The sequence below is a fragment of the Macaca mulatta genome, chromosome 1 (assembly GCF_049350105.2).
Source record: "Macaca mulatta isolate MMU2019108-1 chromosome 1, T2T-MMU8v2.0, whole genome shotgun sequence".
In the NCBI taxonomy this organism is placed as follows: domain Eukaryota; kingdom Metazoa; phylum Chordata; class Mammalia; order Primates; family Cercopithecidae; genus Macaca; species Macaca mulatta.
This window is the reverse complement of record NC_133406.1, coordinates 62,721,993-62,741,506: the sequence shown is the minus strand read 5'-3', so window position 1 is coordinate 62,741,506 and position 19,514 is coordinate 62,721,993. Positions and strand designations below refer to the sequence as shown.

The window sequence follows — 19,514 nt, the reverse complement described above, 5'->3', positions numbered from 1 at the left end:
ACACACCAAAACTTGGTTTGGTGTTGTGCTTAGATGTTTTCTAAAGTCTAACCCCAGTCCCTCCTCCTTCAAGAGAAGTCCGCTTGATTTTGCTGCATCCTCTAGGCGTTTGGCTAGACTGGCAGTCGGTGGACCCTGGTCCCCTCTGCTCTCGTCTCCTCTCTGAAATCTTATGCTTAGACATTTGTCCTGTTTGGTTTCTAGATGCCCAACTCAGAGAGGAGCTTGGTTTCTCAAAGAAGAATGGCCACCAAGACCAGCCAGAGAGTCTGAACCGCATCGTGGCCTCGTAGTGTTGGGGCATCAAGGCAGAGGGGCTCCTGGTGCCTGCGGCAAGGGGAGCTGCTCCATCGGGGCTGGGAGGGCCTCTTACCGTCCATGTGATCTCCATGTTGTTCTTTCTGGTCCCCTCTCCCTTCACGTCACCAGGATTGGACTCGGGGGCTGGAACCCAAACGGACACAGGTTCAAGTCCAATTTGTGCCTTACCAGGGCAAGGTAAGGAACCTTCCTCCGTCCCACCTGATGGGTCTGTTCTACGCTCCGAGTTTCTTCAGCATCTATGTACACGCTGGGTCTAGTGTGTAAATGAACTTACTCTGTGCATGATGTGCCTTCTGAGCTGAGATTTAAACTCCCAGAGCAGGGCTAATTTCTTGTGAATTTTAATCCTCTACCAGACAGCATTTATCATAAGGCTTTCCACACTGTGGGTGGTCAGTAAGCCAACTCAGTGTGGATTAGCTCCTTTGTGGATTATCCACTAAATGTGTTTCATACCAGACTGGCTTATCCCTGGCATTTAACATTTTTTTGGGGGGCAGCATCTCCACCCCCTATGAGCTGGTGTGATTTCAGAAATCCAAATACTACCCAAGAGTGTTAGGAAAAGAAATCTGATGTAATACCAATTTATATATTTCTCACACTGAATTATGTATTTCTGCTGTACCTCTTTGCCATAGCTCTCCCCTTTAAAGCAGATAATCAAGAATTACTAATAATAAAACTGGAAGTTAGCATTTATCATGTGCTTACTACATGCCAGGCATCATGGTAAGTACCTGAAACACATTCTCACATGTTCACAACAGCTCTGTGATGTAGGTGTTAGTACTCTCTGCTTTACAGATGAGGAGGCCAGGCCTTGGAGAAGTAACCTAAGCTCACATGGCTGGGGATGGGGGGAACTCAGTGTGAGTTTGGGGTGCAGAGTTTTGGAGCCTCCTCTGGCAGCCCTGGGGTACTCACGTGCTCCACTGGTTCGGTAGCGCTCGGACGGGAGGCTGGGGTGGCTGCTCCCAACCTCGTTGACGGCAATGACACGGAACTGGTAGTTGACATACGGGGACAGCCGGAGGACGGCTGAGTTAACGCTGCCGGGGTACTTGGAATGGTCATGCCAGACCCCGGGTTGGAACTGGTCTTCTTCAAACTGGACAACGTAGTCTGAGTGGGCAAGGAAAACAGAGCTGTTTCGGGAGCTCAGTTAGGAGTGGTCTTCTTTAAAAGCACTTCCTCCTTGGCTTCCGTTGATCTTTATAATCTCTCTCGCACAAAGGCACAGGGAGAATTCTTCCCAAGGCTCAGGAAGAGACACCAAGGCCTCTGTACATTCTGAGGATAGCCCAGGGCACACATCAAGTGAGGCAGAAGTGGGACTGGAAACCAGGAAAGGCCTTCGGTTTAAGGGCGTTACCATCCCTCTTTTCCAGCTTTGGAGCACAGGGCCCCTGAGCTACCTGTGATGGGGCTGTTGTTATCGTCCCCAGGGATCCAGGTCAGCCGCACGCTCCTCTCGGCCAGGTCGGTCAGCTCCAGGTCCCGGGGCCGGTCTGGCCGTCCTGGTGGCAGAAGAAGACACCACGCAGGGCTCCTGAGTTAGAGCAGGTCCACCCTTGTGACGGTCCTAGCCCTGGACAGCTCCCTGATGGGTTTAGGTCTACGCTACCAGCCGGATCCAACCCCAGCCTGCCCTGAGGGGTGAACACCGGGACCACTCCCTTCCCACAGGGGCCCAAGGAAAAACAAAGAGGAGACTCCTGAAATCCCAGCTCCCCAAGAAGAATATCAATGGGTGTGGAACAAGGAATAAAGGGGATTATGCAGGGCACAGAGAGAACTGGGACCAATGCCATCCCGTCTCGGTGGATCTTCTGAGAGTGCAAGCATTCAGGAATGCCACCCATCATCAGACCCACGCTCACAGCACTTAGGAAGGCTGATGAGGGAGTGTGGGATTCTGTCCCATTTTCTCACAATAATTGGCCTCTACTCTGTGTGCCAACGCTCTGAGTAGATGGGAGCCCAGGAGAGGGCTTAGCCTGCTGAACAGGGCAGATAGGTTAGAGGAGTGGGGGCAACAAAGAGAGGGGACCAGACCAGGGAGGAGATGGAGACTTGGTCTCAGAATTTCCCCGATGGACAGCAGGACAGAGGGGCCCAGCAGGTTTGCAAACAGGGGTGAGGGCAGCACCTTTTTGGGGGCACGAATCTCACTGGGACTGCTTTAGTGGGTTTAAGTGCCATCCTGGCCTGGGATAAAGACATCCGGTGACTGAGTGGTAGGGATAGGCAAGATTTTCTCTCCATCTTGACTCCCTGAACCAGATTTCTATCTTTCAGATGGTCACTATAAGGACCTGGAAGGCAAGTCCCACAGGCCCATGTTCGTGTGTGTGTGGCATGTGTGCGTAGATTATAAATGGATAGAAAGCAGCAGATGCAGGGAGGCTGAACAACGAGTTTCCAGGTGATGTGAAGGGAGCAGGCTTTCGCATTCCCTGCAAACAGGACCTGAAAGACTGCTGGGAGGACAGGCCACCCTGAGGGAGCAGTGAGTGTGGCTAGAGGCAAGGGATGGGGTGAAACAGCAGCCGAGAACTTCCGAGCTCACCCTGTAGGGAGCAGGAAGCCCAGCATAGGGCTGTGCCCTGGGCTTGGGGAGGTGGATGTGGGCAACTGAAAGGAGGTCCCATGTAGCCAGGAGTGCTGCCCACAAACCTATACACTGTCACCCTTTCCCAAAGCGGCTTCCTTCTCCTAGATTCCACACCCGGGGTGCCAAGAGAGGGCACTGGCAGGGGACTGTGATTAGTGGGAATTACCTTTGGGCAGGGCAGCCAAACGGTTAGTTGGAGTGGCCTGATCAGCTGCAAAGGTAAGACGGGTTATCCAGGTTAGCAGGTTATCCAGGGTTAAAGGTGTTCTAGAAGGATGGGGGTAGGCAGCTGAGGCTTAGACAGCTGCCCCTGGGCTGAGGTGTTCTAGGCAGGGCTTTCCCTGTCCTTCCATGGGGAATCCCCTACCCTTATAGAGGCCATCTGTGTTTCCTCCACATCTGGGGGCTGCACCTCTGTTTCCTTCCCATCCCAATGTGACTCTCGTGCCTGGGCCCACGCTCCCTGCAACTGTGCCTCTCCACTGCACCAACGCTAGTGGCAGTAGGGCACCCACAGGGAGGCAGAGGTGACAGAGGACCTGCTTCCCTGGAAGGGAGAGGCCTCCTTCCTCTTGGTTTGGGTTAGCTTAGTATTTACAGTCCAGCCTGGGTGCCGGCCAGGAAGACACGGCATCATCTTGCTCAGTGCATAGCACACGATGAAATGCCACCAAAACCCAGGAATGGGGCGGGAGGGAAAGGAAGGCTGGCGGAGGTCATTGGAAGCACAAACACAAACTCAGTCTTGCTTTAAGGATGGATTGTTTTAATTGACTTAGTGGTGGAGTTAGCTGTAAGGAAGGTACAATGATCACAACAAGAAACCCTTCTCCACTTTCTCCGTATCACTCAGGTCCCTTTCAGTTGAGACGTGGAGAAGTCACACTCCACTCAGGAGGTAACCTGTCCTGCACAGCTTGTTCTGAAACTGGCAGCTCCCTAACCCTGACATCAAAAGGCAAGAAGAGATCACCACGCCTGACCTGCCCACTTGACTGCAGGCATTGCCCTCAGAACTGTCCTGGGCCACTGCCTCTCTGGCTGCTGGGGAGGGGGTGGGGCTGGTCAGTGCCAGGGTGAGCAGCGGCAGTTACCTAGCACAGTGAGGTAGGCCTTGGCCAGGTCTTGGTCTAGCTCGGTGCTGGCAACACACGTGTAACTGCCCTGGTCCCGCTCTGCCACACCAAAGATGGTCAGGGAGTCATCTTCCTTCTTCATCCTACAAAGGTACCAAAGAAGGGTTCGGAGGAGAGGTTAGGGGAGTGCTCAGGGCTGCCCACTGCTTTCTCCCCAGAGGGGGCTCTCGAGTCAGGAGGGCAAGGGAAGTTCCTTCTGGGGGATATGAGGCTCCCTCTCAATGCTTTGACAGAGGCCAGGTCTTCACGGTCACCTGGAGCATTCATCATACTTAATGGAGGGGAACAGAGAGTGAGTGGAGCTCAAGTGGCCGTGAATCACGTTTTTCACCTTCCAATGCCATACGTGTGCCTGCCCCTGTGCCTTTACTGTGCTGTGCCCCCCTCCCAGGTTAGGGCACCATGAGGCCCATGACCCCAAAGGCAGGTTGGTATTCCTTCTCTTCTCATACTTATAGCTTTATCTGTCTTCAGCCCAGAGTTGTCTCCTCTGCACCCAGGCTCAGGCCAGCCTGACCCCTAGCTCCTCGGAACTGTCTCCCATAGAGAGGGGAGGCCGCAGAGCAGGATGGGGCTGTAGAGCTGTCAGCACCGAGTGCCAGAAGGTTTGCAGAGGGGGACACCCTCTGCAAAGAGTCAAATGATGGCTAGAAACCACTGGTACCATGTCCAACTGCAGGGCCCTGCACAATTTTGCTCCCCCGAGATGGAAGAAGGTAAAGCAAAGTGAGCCCTGGGGAGGGAGGCTTGGAACAGCGGTTCTCAACCCTGATGCACACTGGAACCCCCAGGGGGACTTTTAAACACCGCCAGTGTCCTAAGTCCTACCCTACACCAGTGAAATCAGGATCTGAGGAGAGGGGCAGGCATGGGTGTAGTAAAAGCATTCCAGCTTCAGTCTGAGAACTGAGAGCTGGCTCAGATCAACCCTGCCCTCTGCTGAAGGTTAGGGGTACTGCAAATAGGGCTGAAAGGCTGGAGCCTGGGATGCAGAGGAGGAGCAAAAGAGAAGACAAAAAGGAAAGGGAAAAGAGGAGGAGTGAGGGGAGAGAGGGAGAGAAGTGAAGAGATTGAAAAAAGGGAGAGAGAGGAGGTGTAGGAGAGAGAAGCAGGGAGCTGGTGGGAGAGAGGGAGGTTGTGCAGGGTTGGGGAGGGGGTCTCCCCTGAAGTGGGGGAGTCGCCAAGGCCATCACCCCCTCTGCAGTAGCTCCTTGGTGACATGCATGACACGGGTTCCCTGTCCCTGTGTTCTTCCATGTGTCACCAACAGCAAGAAAAAGAAAATGTGCCTCAGACTAGCACTAGGAAGCGGGAAGGGAGGAAGAGAAACCTGTTTCCAATATAGAGCGGCTCGTCATCCTTCAGCCAGGAGACGGTGAGTTTCAGGGAGGGGTCATGCTTCACCCGACACTCCAGCTGCACCGTGGTGCCCCTTTTGGCCACCTGGTCCTCAGGCATCCGGTAGATCCTGGTGGGGTCTGTGGAGAAGCCCAGAGCACTCGCCACTGGCCTGTTCTCTGCCCAGCATCCCCATGCGGCCACACAATGGCATATGCCTGCCCTCGAGGCCTCGGGCCAACTATGGAGCGGGGCACAAACAGTATGCTGTGGTATGAATGGAGCAGAGTTCTGGGTGGGTAATCCCAAAAGCAGGTAATGCCCCAAATCCTCTCCATCTGGCTCAGGAATATATGATATAATTTCTGGGGTGGTAGTGGGGAGTTGCTGTGAGCAGAAGGTTTCCCTTCCCTAATTCTCTTTGGACCACATGGATCCTAAATGGACTCCACAGGTGCACACTGGGGAGCCCATTCCAAGTTAAAGATAGGTGTGGTGCATTTTCAACGTGAATATTGCATGTGGATGACTGCGAGCAGGGCCTCCTCGCCCGTTTCCAAACTCCCACTGGCGAACCCTCTCCTTTACCTTTGACCTCCAGGCGGACTTGGTTTTCAGCTTTGCCCAGGATGTTGGTGGCGACACAGGTGTAGATGCCTTGGTCCTCTTTGCGGATCATCTTAATTTCCAGACTGCCATTCTCATAAACATGGTAGTTGCCACCATCCAGGTTGCTTCCTTGCCCATTCTTAAACCTCACAACAGAGCAGCAGAACACACAGCATCCTGAGACAGGACCAGCCCAAGGGCAGGGGCAGCAGCCAATCAAGAGAGACTGTGGGGGCTGTGGAAGGAGCCCCATGCTAGGAGTCTGGAGCCCTGAGCCTCAGAGGGTCTGCCTCTAACCACCAGGTGGCCCTGGCAAGCCTCCATCCCTCTCTAGATCTCGGTTTCCCATTCTGTACAATGAGGGGGTTGATCCAGATGATCTGCCAACTTCCTCCCAGCTTTGACTCTTTAAGATTCCTAGGTCTTGCTGAACACCTACTATGGGCCAGATGGGAAGGAGAAGATGAGACAAGTGACTCCTGCTGTGGAAGGCCTGGTCTCCTGGAACTTACCATCGCAGAGTGGGGATGGGAGACCCAAAGAAGGGGCAGTCCAGCCGCGTCCGGTTGTAAAGAATCACTCGAATGAGCTGGTTCCGAGGCGACAGCATCCGAGGCGGCACATCTGAAATTCCCAGACAACCGATCTCGAGTACTGAGTCTAACTCTTCCATTTCTTCCCCCTCAGTCTCACCTCTGCATGCCTTCTACTTACAGCAGCTTCCCAAGCACTGAGGCACCTTCCCCTATCAAACTTCCCTCCTTCAGGAAGCCCCTAGGGATGAGGTGGGGAAGAAGAAGCTTACTCCTTCCAGTGCCCTCAACCTACCCTACATTGAAATCCAGCTTTTGCAAAGGGTCTCCCCAAATTATCCAGCAGGTTATATAGCTGCCCCACCACAGCCCTAAGGCATTTCCTAGCTACCCCTCCCACCACCCTCTCCCTGCCCAAGGGGTGTAGCAAATATACTCGGAACCATTTCCCACCGTGAGATCCAGCTGCAAACCCAGGGGAAGTCGACATGGATACAGCAAGGAGATGGGACAGTCCCACTCTATCTCATCAGGGGAGGCAGAAGACTAAGATTGACTGCTCTGATGGAATTAACTGTCTGCTTATCCAGCTTTGTGAATTTTAAGTCCTCCATCCCTCTTACAAAATTTTTCCCGTCTCCATGTTTCCACTCTCCACCATCTTCTTACCTCACCCAGCTTGGCCAATCCCCGGAGAAGGAAGTGTGCCCCATGACATAACCAAGCCCAGGGGAGACTGCACAGTAGTGGGGAGGAGGGGGAGACAGGCTGCGAAGGGCACACTCACCCAGCACACTGACAAAGGCGTTGGCCAGCAGGTAGCCATGCTCGTTGGAGGTGTTGCACTGGTACACGGCCCTGCTGCTGATCTGGGTGTCCCGGAAGATGATGGTGTCTCCGGCCACCTCACGGTTTGGGTTCGGTGGTGCCGCTACAGACAAGAAAGAGATGTTCCTCATGAGAGATAGGAAGGGCAGGGTGAAGGGCACTTGGGGCTCTGGCCAGGGCTCCCAGGAACAACTGGGGTGCTGTGGGGAGCACCAGATGACAGGGCTTCTGGCCTCGCCACTGCTGGGCTGTGTGTGACCTTCAGCCCTTCTCTGAACCTGTGGGGTTTATTTCTAATCTAGTCTAGAGTATGGAATATGAATTCTTGTTCAACCTACATACCCATTGGGCAGGTGTGGTTGAAAGCATTAGCTTTGGAAACAGAAAGCAGTTTGGGTTCTAACCACATCACTTACTACCAGCATCACTCAATCTCTGTGAGCTTCAGTTTCCTTGTCTGCAGAATGGGAATAACAGATCACCTCTTGGGGTTTTTGTGAAGATAACCTGAGATTTTATGCATGTACAAAGTGATGAACAGAAGGTCTAACACATACTGTTATTACCATTTGAATCAAGTGTGCATATATTTAAATGTGTTTTGAAAAGGACAAAGCAATATACAATAGACAGAACCTACCACCCTCCCATCCTCTAAAGAGAGCATGCTCCAAACATTCACAAAGTTAAACCCATAAGCCAAAGCCTCTTGAAAATGGCGTGAGTCCTTATATTTGCCTAAGCTCACAGCTCCTCCCCAAAAATGGGTCCTAAACTGAGAGAGGATATTCTTGCCCACAGTTCTAGTGCTGCTGGCTTGGGATGCAGAGAGCAGAGGCTGGAGAGGGCTAGGGTCTTTGTTCTGCCCACACTTCACTCTGGGATCTGGGGTAAATCAACAAACCTTTCCGGGCCTCATTTCCTTCATCTGTAAGATGGGAAGAATCACTTCTACTTTCCCCTACTCTAAGGAAGGCTAAGATAAGAGAACAACGATGAGGTGTAAAACCAAAGAATTGCCACTTTTCTCATCTTTAACCACTAGAAAGTGACTTTCTTCCTAAGATTTCTGGACTAGGAAGCTGATGACTTAGCTTACAAAACGCATTCAAGATCACTCAGACCTGCAGGGGAAGTCAGCGGAGGATGCAGGAGTCGCCCTGCAGGCGCCACTCCACAGATAGCCAGTCTGAGCCCAGAACCGGGGAATCAGCAGATGGGAAAGGAAGACAAGGTTAGCATTCTTATCATCCATGCCGGGGTCACCAGTCAGTGAAAAGGGGCCAAGGAAGGCAGTGCCAGCAACTTGTACATCTCCTTGCCTGGCAAATTCTCGTGCAACCAATTTTCTTCCCAGTCACTCCCCTTACATGTTCCCTGGGGAGAGTGACAGGTGACCTTTCCAGGGCTGAGGCTCAGTTGCAAGTCCTGGGCTGCCTTTATTGAATGGTGCTATAAAGTTTAGCACAATTGCCTGCCTTACCCCCAAAGTCCTATTAAGATGGAGAGAACTGCAGAAGGCAGGCAGTGTTCATATCTCTGCTTGTAGCTGGGGGAGTAACATTTGCTGGGGATAACTAGGTTCAGTACTAGCTGGTGCAGTTGTATTGCAGACTCACGGCAACCCAGAGCTTCACCACTTCTTAGCCATGCGATTTTGGACAACTCACTGCACTGACGAGAACCTTATTTCCTCACCTTAAATGTTTGAGAGTAAGCAACAACAGGGGTGCAGCATCTAGCACAGAATGTGGCACACAATAAATATCTAAAAAGGTAAATTCTTACCCTCTCCTCTACCTGTGTCCCCCCTTCTCCACTTGCTTCTACCAGCTGCTGTTCTTGAGTTAGATTCTGAGTTCTTGCCATCTGCGTTTTCCCCATTTGGCTGACACCATTGTTTACATTTCCTCTGACCACTTAGAGAAAGTAAGGACAGGACATTTTGAAAAGTAAATGCAATCAGAGAGTCTATGACGTGAAAACTTGACCAAGGCCACTGATTATAAGGGGCCTTGGAGTCATCTACTCCACCCACCTTGGCAGGACTAAATGTCCCCAAAGTCTAAGCTTACTCAATAAACTGCACCTGTGCATCTGCTCTTCTGGGGCAGTTCTTCCTCATATCTAACCATAATATTTCACATCATTGTACAACCCTGCTTCTTCTTTTGCCCTCAGCAGAGAGCAGAACTTGAGTAACCAACAATGGGGTTACTGAACTCTCCTCTACCTTCCAAGCCCCAGCTGTCACTCAGAGCCCAACTTCCAAGAGATGCAGCCACAGTCCCCAGGTCATCAACTGGGCTTCTTCAGGGGAAGAAAGCAGAGATTTAAAAAACCCCAAGACAGCAGAAATCCCTTAAGCATGGGAATATGACCACAGAGTTCCAGGCTTCCTGTTCTGTAACACAAAGAGAGGGTAGGTTTCTCGGGATGTCCAAAAAGATGGGCAACTGAGAAGCAGCCACCAGTGGGCTTCTCTTTTCCTGAACTTCTAGTGTGACCAACGCTGGCACAGTGACAGGAATCTGAAGCCTTTGATAGGAGAGAGATGAGAGTCAGATAGGACAACAGCTCACTACTTACATTGCAAAGGTTCCCCATTCACCATCCACTGGACAGTGGGTTTGGGGTTTCCATTGGCTCGACACACCAGTCTCCCATCCTCGCCAGGAGCCAGGATAAGGTTCTTGGGTTCATCCAGCCAGTAGGGAGCAGCTGGAAGACAAGACATGCACAGGCAGGGGAGTTAGATGGCATGGGACAGGCACAAGAAACCAAGCAGTCTCCCTCTAGTGTGGCAGGAGCCCCTGAGTCCCAGCACCAGGCACTCACCACCTGCCCCAGGGCTTGTCCTCACAGGGATAACTTGGCCCAGCCTGTATCTGGCTGGCTTGGCTGCACAGATGCTGATCTGTCTATTTTGAGTTCACAGAACAATAGTTCTAAACTGGGGCTGCTCATTAGAATCCCCTGAAGAGCTTTTTTAAAAAAAGGGATGCTAGGACCTGTCTCAGACCTACTAAATCAGAATCCTCACAGGAGGCCTGGGTGCAAATGCTTTCCGAGGTCACTAGTGTCTGCGGTGTGCATCCGATGGCTCCACTGCCAGGGAAGGTGGTAAAGCGGGCACCGTGCTGGTCCCTCTGGATCTGTGTTTTGCAAGATCAGACCCTTTAGGAAAAGTCTTATATTCATGCCTTTATGCATGGAACTTTGGTTAGAGTAGTTTTTTTTTTTTTTTTAGATGGAGTCTCGCTCTGTCTCCCAGGCTGGAGTGCAGGGGCGTGATCTCGGCTCACCGCAACCTCCGCCTCCCAGGTTCAAGCAATTCTCCTGCCTCAGTCTTCCGAGTAGCTGGGATTACAGGCACGCCCTACCATGCCCAGCTAATTTTTGTAATTTTAGTAGAGATGGGGTTTCACCATGTTGGCCAGGATGGTCTCGATCTCCTGACCTCGTAATCTGCCCGCCTCGGCCTCCCAAAGTGCTGGGATTACAGATGCGAGGCACCGCGCCTGGCTAGAGCAGTTCTTAGCTGGCCACCTCATTCAATTGATTGGACAATTTTGTGAATATGTGGAAATGTGGGTTTTTCTGAGAAGTGAGCCTTTCAGATCAGATTCTTAAAGATCTTGATACCCAACCCCCACCCCCTAAAGTCTAAGAACTCCCTAATTTGTGTATGGTGCTGAAACCAAGGTCACAAGATCAATCGACCATGTGCTAAGAAAGTTCCTGTACTCTGGTCTCGGACATCATCATCTCAACCATCCGTGCAGTCCCAGGCCAAACAGTGACCAGTGCAGCCTGCCACACATGGCTGGGACCCATGGCGACATGCGCTCTGGTGCCTGCAATCACTCTTTGCTTTGGGGGTTAGGAAGGGATTTTAAAAAATAATTTTGACCATAAGCACTCCCCAGTTTTAAAAAGCAGCACAGCATCATGCACAGGTACACAGACAGCACGTGCTCACGCGACACATCACAAACGGGAATGCAAAACGAAAGGAAAAAAGAAGGCTCTGGGAATGATTCAAATGGGCCGTGGGAGGAAATTCACCTGCTGAGGGAGCGCTGGCACCAAGGAGAGGTGGGTGATGGTCAGGGTGGATCTCCTTCCCTTAACACCCTCTGCCCCATGCACGGGCATGCACACACCCTCTCACGTCCAGTGAGTGACACCATCCATAGCAGATCGCCATAGCCACTGGCCAGTGGGCTGGAAGTCTCCCCCACTCACTCTGTCCCCAACCACCCTCAGAGGGAAGGGTGGGCATGGTGTTCAGGGTTGGCAAAATAATCAGAATGAGAAATACACACAACGTACCCTTTACTCTCACCGAGATCGTGTGCCGGATGCTGCCCATCTTGTTGGAGGCCAGGCAGAAATATTCCCCGGAGTCTTCCTCGGAGACATTGGTGATACGCAGGGCCTTATTAAAGTTCTCAAACTTGGCCTTGTCAGATGGGAGGTCCCCACCTTTCTTGTACCATGCGATGTCTGGTGTCGGGCTAGGAGAGGCGCCAAGCAGGAAACAAAGAAGTTATCACTAAACATGGCCCTTCTCCTCTTCTATAGAGCTGGGGACACCCAGGTGGCCTAAAAGTATACTTGGGCCCAGGGGATGCATGTCCTCTAAGAGCTGATCTTTCCTGTACAGAGGAGGATGCTCAGCCACAGAGAACCTGAAGGTTTAGCTAACGTCCCGCGAGATTCTAACGCATATACGGGATGCCTAATCACCTTTCCTCATTATCCAAAACAGAGATGGCCAGAATGGGATGGAGATGACTATGGTTTGCAACACCCTGCTTACTAGGGCCTGTTTGCTTCTCTTTACGCTGTGCTACTGGTATGCACTAAATGTGGCATTAACAAGATCATGAACAAGCTCCTATCCCCATCCTCCTGGAGGGTGGTTAGAAGAGGGGCTGCAAACTGCACATACACCCCGGAGGCGATGCATTCCAGCAGGAGGTCCATGCCACGAAGCACCATCTGGCTGCTCGCAGTGCCCTGGGGATACATGAAGCTGGGTGTTCTTTCTGCAACTCCTCGGGCTGAAACAGGAGAGAACAAACTCCTGTGAGCCTCCTTCCAGAAGGCAGACCCCGCTAGGCCAACGCTGTCAGGCTAGAAAGAAATGGCATCACCGCCCCTGCCGGATCCTCCCAGCTGAAACCACCCCAAGGACTTGGGCCTCATTAAGTGAGGTGTGTTAGGAAGCTCAGGGCTCCTTAGCCCCACCAGCATGAGGGAGAGGAGCTCTAGGTTCTGAAAGGATCTGCCCGGAGGAGCCCAGCTTCCCTCAGGTTCAGGGAATCTCCCCTTCCCTGAAACGGGGAGGGGCTGTCTGAGCAGTGCGAGATCTACTCCCGAGCAGCTTGTGTTGGGATCCCAGAGGCCACTGTGTGGCCCCCAGAGCAGGCCATCTCAGCAGCGGTCCTTCTCCCCAGGCAGGGATCTGGAAGCAGAGAAGGCATGTACTGGGGCCACAGGACAGACAACCTGCTCTTTGGGACCCTGAAAACAAAGTGCTGGGATGGAGTCACAAAGCCTGCACAAACAATCAGAAATGCAGGGGGAGTTATTAATGGCTTAGCAAAGACATGGAGAGAATTAATGAGCAGAGATGACAGGAAATCACTCTGGGGCCAAGACCATTCTGCCTCCTCACTAATGACTTGGGAAGACGGCTGGGGAGGGGAATAGTAATTACATGTGAGTTGCTCAGGGAGAGGGTGAGAGAAAAGTGGCTGCCAAGTTGGAGGAGGTGATCTATAATTCAACTAGGCCGGAACAGTCATGGGTCTGAAATCAATGAGATTCATACTGGTCTTGAAGGCCAGGTGGCTCGCAGAGATTGGCATTTTCAGGATGGTTGTTTCTCTGTAGAAGGGTTGTGCCAGCATGGATCCACCCATGACAGAGTGAATCCCACCTTCCCCGAGCCTCAACTCTTCCCCCAGAGCTCTTCGTATAGCTGTAGGGGAATGGGTAAGATGGAAGGCAAAAGAATAAGAATTTTCCATCCGGAAACCCCAAGGCAAAAGGGAAACTGGAGGAAGTACCCCCTGGCCAAGGTGTACGATCATACACAAGAATGGCTAAAAACAAAAATAGAAGCTGAGTCCACCCATGGGTTTAACGGAGTCTTAGACTCAGCTGGACAAGGGAGAGGTGGAGGGAAGGCAGGGCTGCCAGGAGCTGGGAGGCCTCAGAGACGCCTGGGGTGAGGATGAAGACGGTTGTCCAGGGTTTAATGGGTGAATGGGTGCTGGTAGAGTGAGGACAGAGTGCGGGGGCACTTTATCCCCATGTAACTGGCGCTTCCTAAAGGAGCTTGCTGGGTTTGCTGGGGCCTGGCTGCACCAGTGGGGCTCCTGTTCTGGGGCACTCAACTCTCTCCCTTGGTACCAGTGGAGTGCAATTCATAGAGTTTGCTTCTATTTTATCTTTTTGTCAAAAGAAGAAAGGATGAAACATGTGCAGAGGGTAACTAGGCTGATGGTACAATACACAGTATACAGCAAATGCTCAACAAAGGTTTATGAGGGGAATGGACTGAAGGGGAAGAAGAGAACAAAAAATAAGGCAGCAATTTAACTCATATTATTTCTCTTTCTGTAGATGCCTCATCTGTCCCACCAGCACACACATTACAATAGTGACTACTGAAGGGGTTAATCCATTATGTGGTTAATTGGTTATCATCTATATCTATAACTCTTGTAGCATCCAATTCTCAGTACCAAGGAAGCCTGACACCAACAGCTTCCTCCCGCCCACCGTCACGGAATCCCCAAAACAACCAAGACACAGGGGCACTATGAGGAAAGGAGATTCTAGGGCAGAAGGCTCTGTTGTCAGGTTGGTGAATCCGTCGAGAGCTGGGAACCCTGGGATTATGTGGAAGAGATCCCAGCTCAGTCATCATACTCCTTCCACACCGGGACGAAATCTGCAGAAACTAATCTGTGACCCTATGGACATTTAATTTACACCATAACATGTGACACCACGAGCACACACAACCCAGCAAAGCAATAATGATGGGAAGGAGGAAAATTTAGCACAGAGTCCCGCTGTGGGTGCCTTGACATGCTGTAACTGTCACTATAAAAAGGTTATAGCAATATTGCATTTGTAGGATGTGGGCTAGCAACAATAGAATTACCCTAAAGAAGGAGAAGCTACTGGAAAAAAGCCAAAGTTCAAAAAAAGGGAAGAGCATCCTAAAAGCCAGAGGTCATAATCAGGGCCACCATTCAGTGAACGTTTGCTAGGGACCATGCACTGTGCTGACAGCTCCAACCACACCACCATTTATGCTTAATCCTCACAGCAAACCTGGAGGGTTGTATCCCCATTTTCAGCAGAGGCAACTGAGGCTCAGTGAAGTCAACAGACTTGCCCAAGGTTACAAGCTAGTTATGTTTTTGATTATGTGCCATTTAGCATCAAAAACTTGTGCTTTCCACCCACTCTACATTGCCTCTGTCTAAAGATGGGCATCCCACTTGTTCCTACTTCTGACAGTCAGCTTCAGGAATATCTTTCTTATTCAAACCAAAGAAAACCCAAGGGCAAAAGAGGTAAAGGAGAAAGATATTTTTGTCTTGGTGAGGTGCTCTGGTGAAACTCTTCCACTGTGTTTTACTATTCTCACTATCTCAGCTAAGATCCCATCTCTCCTCAGTGGCTATTAAAAAACTCAGGCCCAACGTGGAGAAAAAGAAGCTGAGGAGGGAATTCAGCAGCTCTGAAGGCACCTCAGTTGGATTCTTAAAGGCATGGAAACTTGAAGAAGATTTGGGGGACACGATATCATTAAGGAATGAGATGGATGGCCCTAAAGGAAAGGTTATGAAGAAATGCAGTCAATTGCAGCAAGAGGAACTCATATGAAAATTTAGGAAGGATAATATAGCTGGTGGCTTTGAGAGCCACTGTTCTCAAAGAGGGTGCCTAATTTCCTTCCCTGCAGAAGTAGAGACAGGAAAACTCTAAGACAACAGTGATTACTAGATGAAACTCTAAATGGTGGCAGATGACTATCTCGTCTTATCATGGGACACCCTCTTTCATCATGGAGGCAGGGGTCCCTGGAGAGTATTAGTTATTCGCCCTGATCTTCAGAGTGGGGTCTGACTTAATGCCTGATCAAACTCAGAGTTCATATGCTAAAGCTCATATCTGTGTGGATTCAGGAAGAGCTTCCCTCACAGGCCCATTTGACTTCTTGCCCAGGGACAGCCAGTCCTCTCCTGCTCTCGTAAGCTGTGGCTCAGACTGGGCTCATGGGTTTCTGGGGGAATATGGTCAGCGAGCAGACAACAGATGACAATGCCTTGATCATGCTGGCCTTAAAGGTCCAGTGAAAAATGCCTCTTGATCATCTCTTTGGAGGAAACACCAAGACTGCTGACAATCTTAGTTGCCCCCCTCTGTCAAGTGCTATGTGTTAACAGGACAAGATAGTTCAATGAATCAGACGTATCTGAGGACCTCTGCCAAAAACAGCTTTTAGGAGCATCTGGATCCTACATCCAGACCACTTTGCTGCTTTTGATTCTCAGAATTGAGAACCAGAGACTCATAGGGCCAGATTCTTGGCATCTCATCCACCTCTCTCACTCTAGGAATGGCTGACCAAACAACCCCAGAAGATAGGAAAAACTCTTTGTCTAGTAATATTTGATACCTTTCAGTGCCAGGAAATTTCTCCTGTAAGTCTAACCCAAATCCCATATGCAGTAGTTGGAACTTTTCTTCTTATGCAGTTCTCAGCACAGCTGAGGATCTGAACAGCTTTTGTCTCTCTGGTCTGCCCTACAATTTCTCCCTCTATGGTACTTTCTTCCTATAATTGCGCCTGCTTTTCTCCCCCTTGGCTTCTCTTTAAGTTCTCTGTGTCCTTCTTAATTTCAGAAACATAGAAGAACTATCCAGGATACAGTCAACACTAAACCATTCCCTTTAAAACCAATAATGGGTAACATTTGTTAAGTATCGAGAATGTGCCCAACACATGCTAGGAACCATAAGCACATTATCCTGTTTAATCTTCACAACAATCCTATGAGACAGGTAATACATCCATTTGGCAGATGAGAACATTAAAGTTCTGAGACTAAATGACTTACCTAGCATCACTCAATGGTATGTCCCGGACCTTGGATTTAATTCAAGGCAGTGTACCTCAGAGCACACACTCTTAACCACCTCCTTAATCTCCTCACCTGGGTGAACCCTAAGTGGTAAGTTACAATCTCAGACCAGAATCTCCTGCCACTCAGCAGGTCAGGGGGCACCTGGCAACGTTCAGAGGATACCAATCCACTCTAGAAATCACTAAAACAAAATAGAAGTATGGGGTAGCCCTCCTGCTACAAAAGGGACATGCCATATTTCAGAGCCAAACAGATGCACTGGGCACTTTTCACCAAGTCTCTCTGTCCAGATGCCTGCACTCCAGAAAGAAGTCATCCTCCTTCCTTCCTTTTCCCTTTGATATCTTGCTAGAAGCATCAGCCTAGCTGCCTTGTGTTCAAAATATGTCTCCCTTTGACTTTATATCCTTTCCAGCAGCTTCATACTTGGGTCAACTCCATCCTACCCTGGATTGAGGACAAGGGGTCAATCTCCACATAAACTCTTGTAAGCTTTGCTTGTTTCCTAGTCCTGGATGGGTCTCATAACTCCCACTCATTCTCGTGCAAGAATAGTTTCATCAACGGTCACAAACTGGTTTAGGTGACCAGAATCACTCGAACTTATTCCATTGATGAAACAACTCTATGCGTATGTTGCCTGCATGACTTATCTTACATAAAGTGAGGAACTTAGACCAGATGGTCTCTAAGGGACCTTCTGGCTCTGATACACTCTGGCTTACAGAATACTTCCTATAACAGATTACCTGGAATCTAATTTAGAACAAGGCCCATTCCATACCAGGGCTCTGGGGCTCTTAACACAATAGTGGATGGCCCCATTATCTTGAAAACAAACAATGCTTAGAATCCAACAAAGGTCCCCTGATTCCTTGGGTAGTAAATCTCTTTGGCAGGATCTCAGTGTGGTTCTAGCTGCTTGGTGCCAAGTTAGAGCCTTTGCCTCTCTCCCTGACTCCCGCTCCCTCATCCCATCCCCTACTCCAGTCACTCATCATCCTTTATATTAGCACATCGCAGTGCAGACACTTCCTATCTGTTTCAGCCCACAGTGATGTCCCTTGGAGACCTGCAGCCTCAGCTTCTGAGGCATAACTAATGATGGGGGCCAGCTGCCTCACCAGAGCCAGCAAATGATGGTGCCTCTGGCTGCTCAGGGAAAATAACACATATTTGAGCCATGGTGAGGGGTAACTCAGGTGTGGAAACAGCCAATTACCTTATTAATCAGACTGAGCAACCAGCTGTGTGATGAGTTAGAACCATGCCTCACTGTAATTGTTCCACATCTCGCAAGTGTGGACTGGTGGGCACTGGATTTGCATACACTACCAGAGGAGGGGAGAGGCCCAGGTGAGAGGGTACAGTGGATGGTTTCACCTCATTTACACTCATCTTGAAAGAGAACTCAGAGCTGGGCTCTTACTCCAGATGGATTTTAAAGAGACATGGGACCTCGCTGTGAAATGGTACTCCCGGTAACTAAGTTGAGATTACAAAGCAGGCAATTCCTATCTAGACACATAAGAGTTAACTGAACATACTAACAAGCGTTCTGTGTTCTTTTAGCCACCAAAAGGAACCAGACTTCCTGTTTCCTCTTCACTATGGAACTCACCTATTCTAAGATATTCTCCATCCGTCCATCCCTGATTCCTAAGCTTCTACTTTTCAGTAAAAGTTTCTGCTTTTCAAGAAGTTTTTTTGAAGTCCTACCCTGGTTTGAACAACTTGTTGAGAATTCAGCAACTTCAGGCATGCCTGTTAGAGGAGACCACACCACCAGGTGGGCCACCTCAAACCCCCACACTGCCTCCTGGCAGGCAGCCTTCTGGAGGTGTCACCTTGGCACCCTGGCTGGGCCAGCTGCCACCCAGCAGGAGTTAATGACGTGGTATCAGTCAAGTTAGGCAAACTGGGGTTAGCACAGGCAAGGTTACTCCCAAGGTTACCGCTGCGACTCACCACTGTACATGTCAGGGTGGTTTCTTAAGGACGAGTCATTATAAGGGTGGTCTGTAATAAACAAAAGAGGGTGAGCAAACAGGAGGCCACGGAGAAGTCACAGAGGCATAAACGGGGAGAGAAAAAACAAATGCAAAGCCACAAAAACAACCGAGGAGGGCAGCAGTGGTCTTTTGCAAAGGAAAGACACGGCATATTTGGAAAGGCAACACGCTCAGTGAAGAACAAGCAACACAAAACAGCCCACAAAAGGAGGAAAAAAAAAGGTTAAATCCTGCAAAAGAAGGCAATAATAAAATAATGTTTTTTTTTTTAATTAAAGAAATTAGGTTTGAACTTTAATTATTTGGTCCTGCTATATTTTCAAACAAATGAGAGAAGGATTAGTGGTGTCCTGTAGCCGTCTTTTGAACAACTCCTTCTTATCAAAATCCTCAGTTCCCAGGACTCTGGGTCAGGCCAGCTCTTGGAGCAGCTAAAGAGAAAGGAGTGTTAGTGAGCTCCGGGGAAGAGCAAAGTCCTGCCTGGGCAGAAGCTAAGCTGCAGGGGGTTGGCGGTAAATGGGAGGAGGTCATTGACCAAAAGAGTGGGGCCAAGGGGCCCTGGCCACACCCAGCAACATGTGTCACTGGAGTCTGACCAGGTGGGTACCACTATGATCTTGCAGATGTCTCTGTTGGCAGAAAGCCCTCCTTGTAAGAGGATGCCGGGAGTGGTTCAGTGAGGTGGGGAGAGCATCCCTGAGGTTCAGGCTTTAGAATTTAGAAATGGAGCTTGGGACAGGAGAAAGTGCAAGCTGTGAGTTCTACACTTCAGACTAGGAAAGTCCTGCTGAACATTCTGGAGGTTCGAAGCTCTCTAGACTATGCAGGATTGAAGACATTCCTTATGGAGCAAGATCAGTGGCTTCAGTTCCAATGTTAGGTAATTCAAACTTGTGGCATTTACTCCTTAGTGAGAAAGACATTTCAGAAGAGGA

General features: G+C 50.2%; 1 protein-coding gene across 26 annotated transcripts in view; it reads right to left on the bottom strand.

Annotated features, from left to right (window-relative positions):
• NFASC (neurofascin) overlaps positions 1-19,514 on the bottom strand; it is a 200,828-nt gene that overhangs the window by 41,676 nt on the left and 139,638 nt on the right. For 15 of the 26 annotated variants that reach the window (XM_078004025.1, XM_015119392.3, XM_078003943.1 and 12 more), the window contains 12 exons: positions 12,343-12,454; positions 11,721-11,905; positions 9,975-10,106; positions 7,345-7,488; positions 6,537-6,648; positions 6,004-6,170; positions 5,408-5,555; positions 4,036-4,160; positions 3,108-3,152; positions 1,743-1,844; positions 1,252-1,449; positions 374-444 (listed from right to left, as the gene is read on the bottom strand). In XM_078004025.1, coding sequence (XP_077860151.1) covers positions 374-444; positions 1,252-1,449; positions 1,743-1,844; positions 3,108-3,152; positions 4,036-4,160; positions 5,408-5,555; positions 6,004-6,170; positions 6,537-6,648; positions 7,345-7,488; positions 9,975-10,106; positions 11,721-11,905; positions 12,343-12,454 — 1,541 coding nt within the window. Of the gene's footprint in view, positions 1-373; positions 445-1,251; positions 1,450-1,742; positions 1,845-3,107; positions 3,153-3,686; positions 4,161-5,407; positions 5,556-6,003; positions 6,171-6,536; positions 6,649-7,344; positions 7,489-9,974; positions 10,107-11,720; positions 11,906-12,342; positions 12,455-18,535; positions 18,587-19,514 lie in introns of those variants that run through there. The other 11 variants (XM_015119414.3, XM_015119416.3, XM_028852330.2 and 8 more) reach the window with 4 other exon arrangements.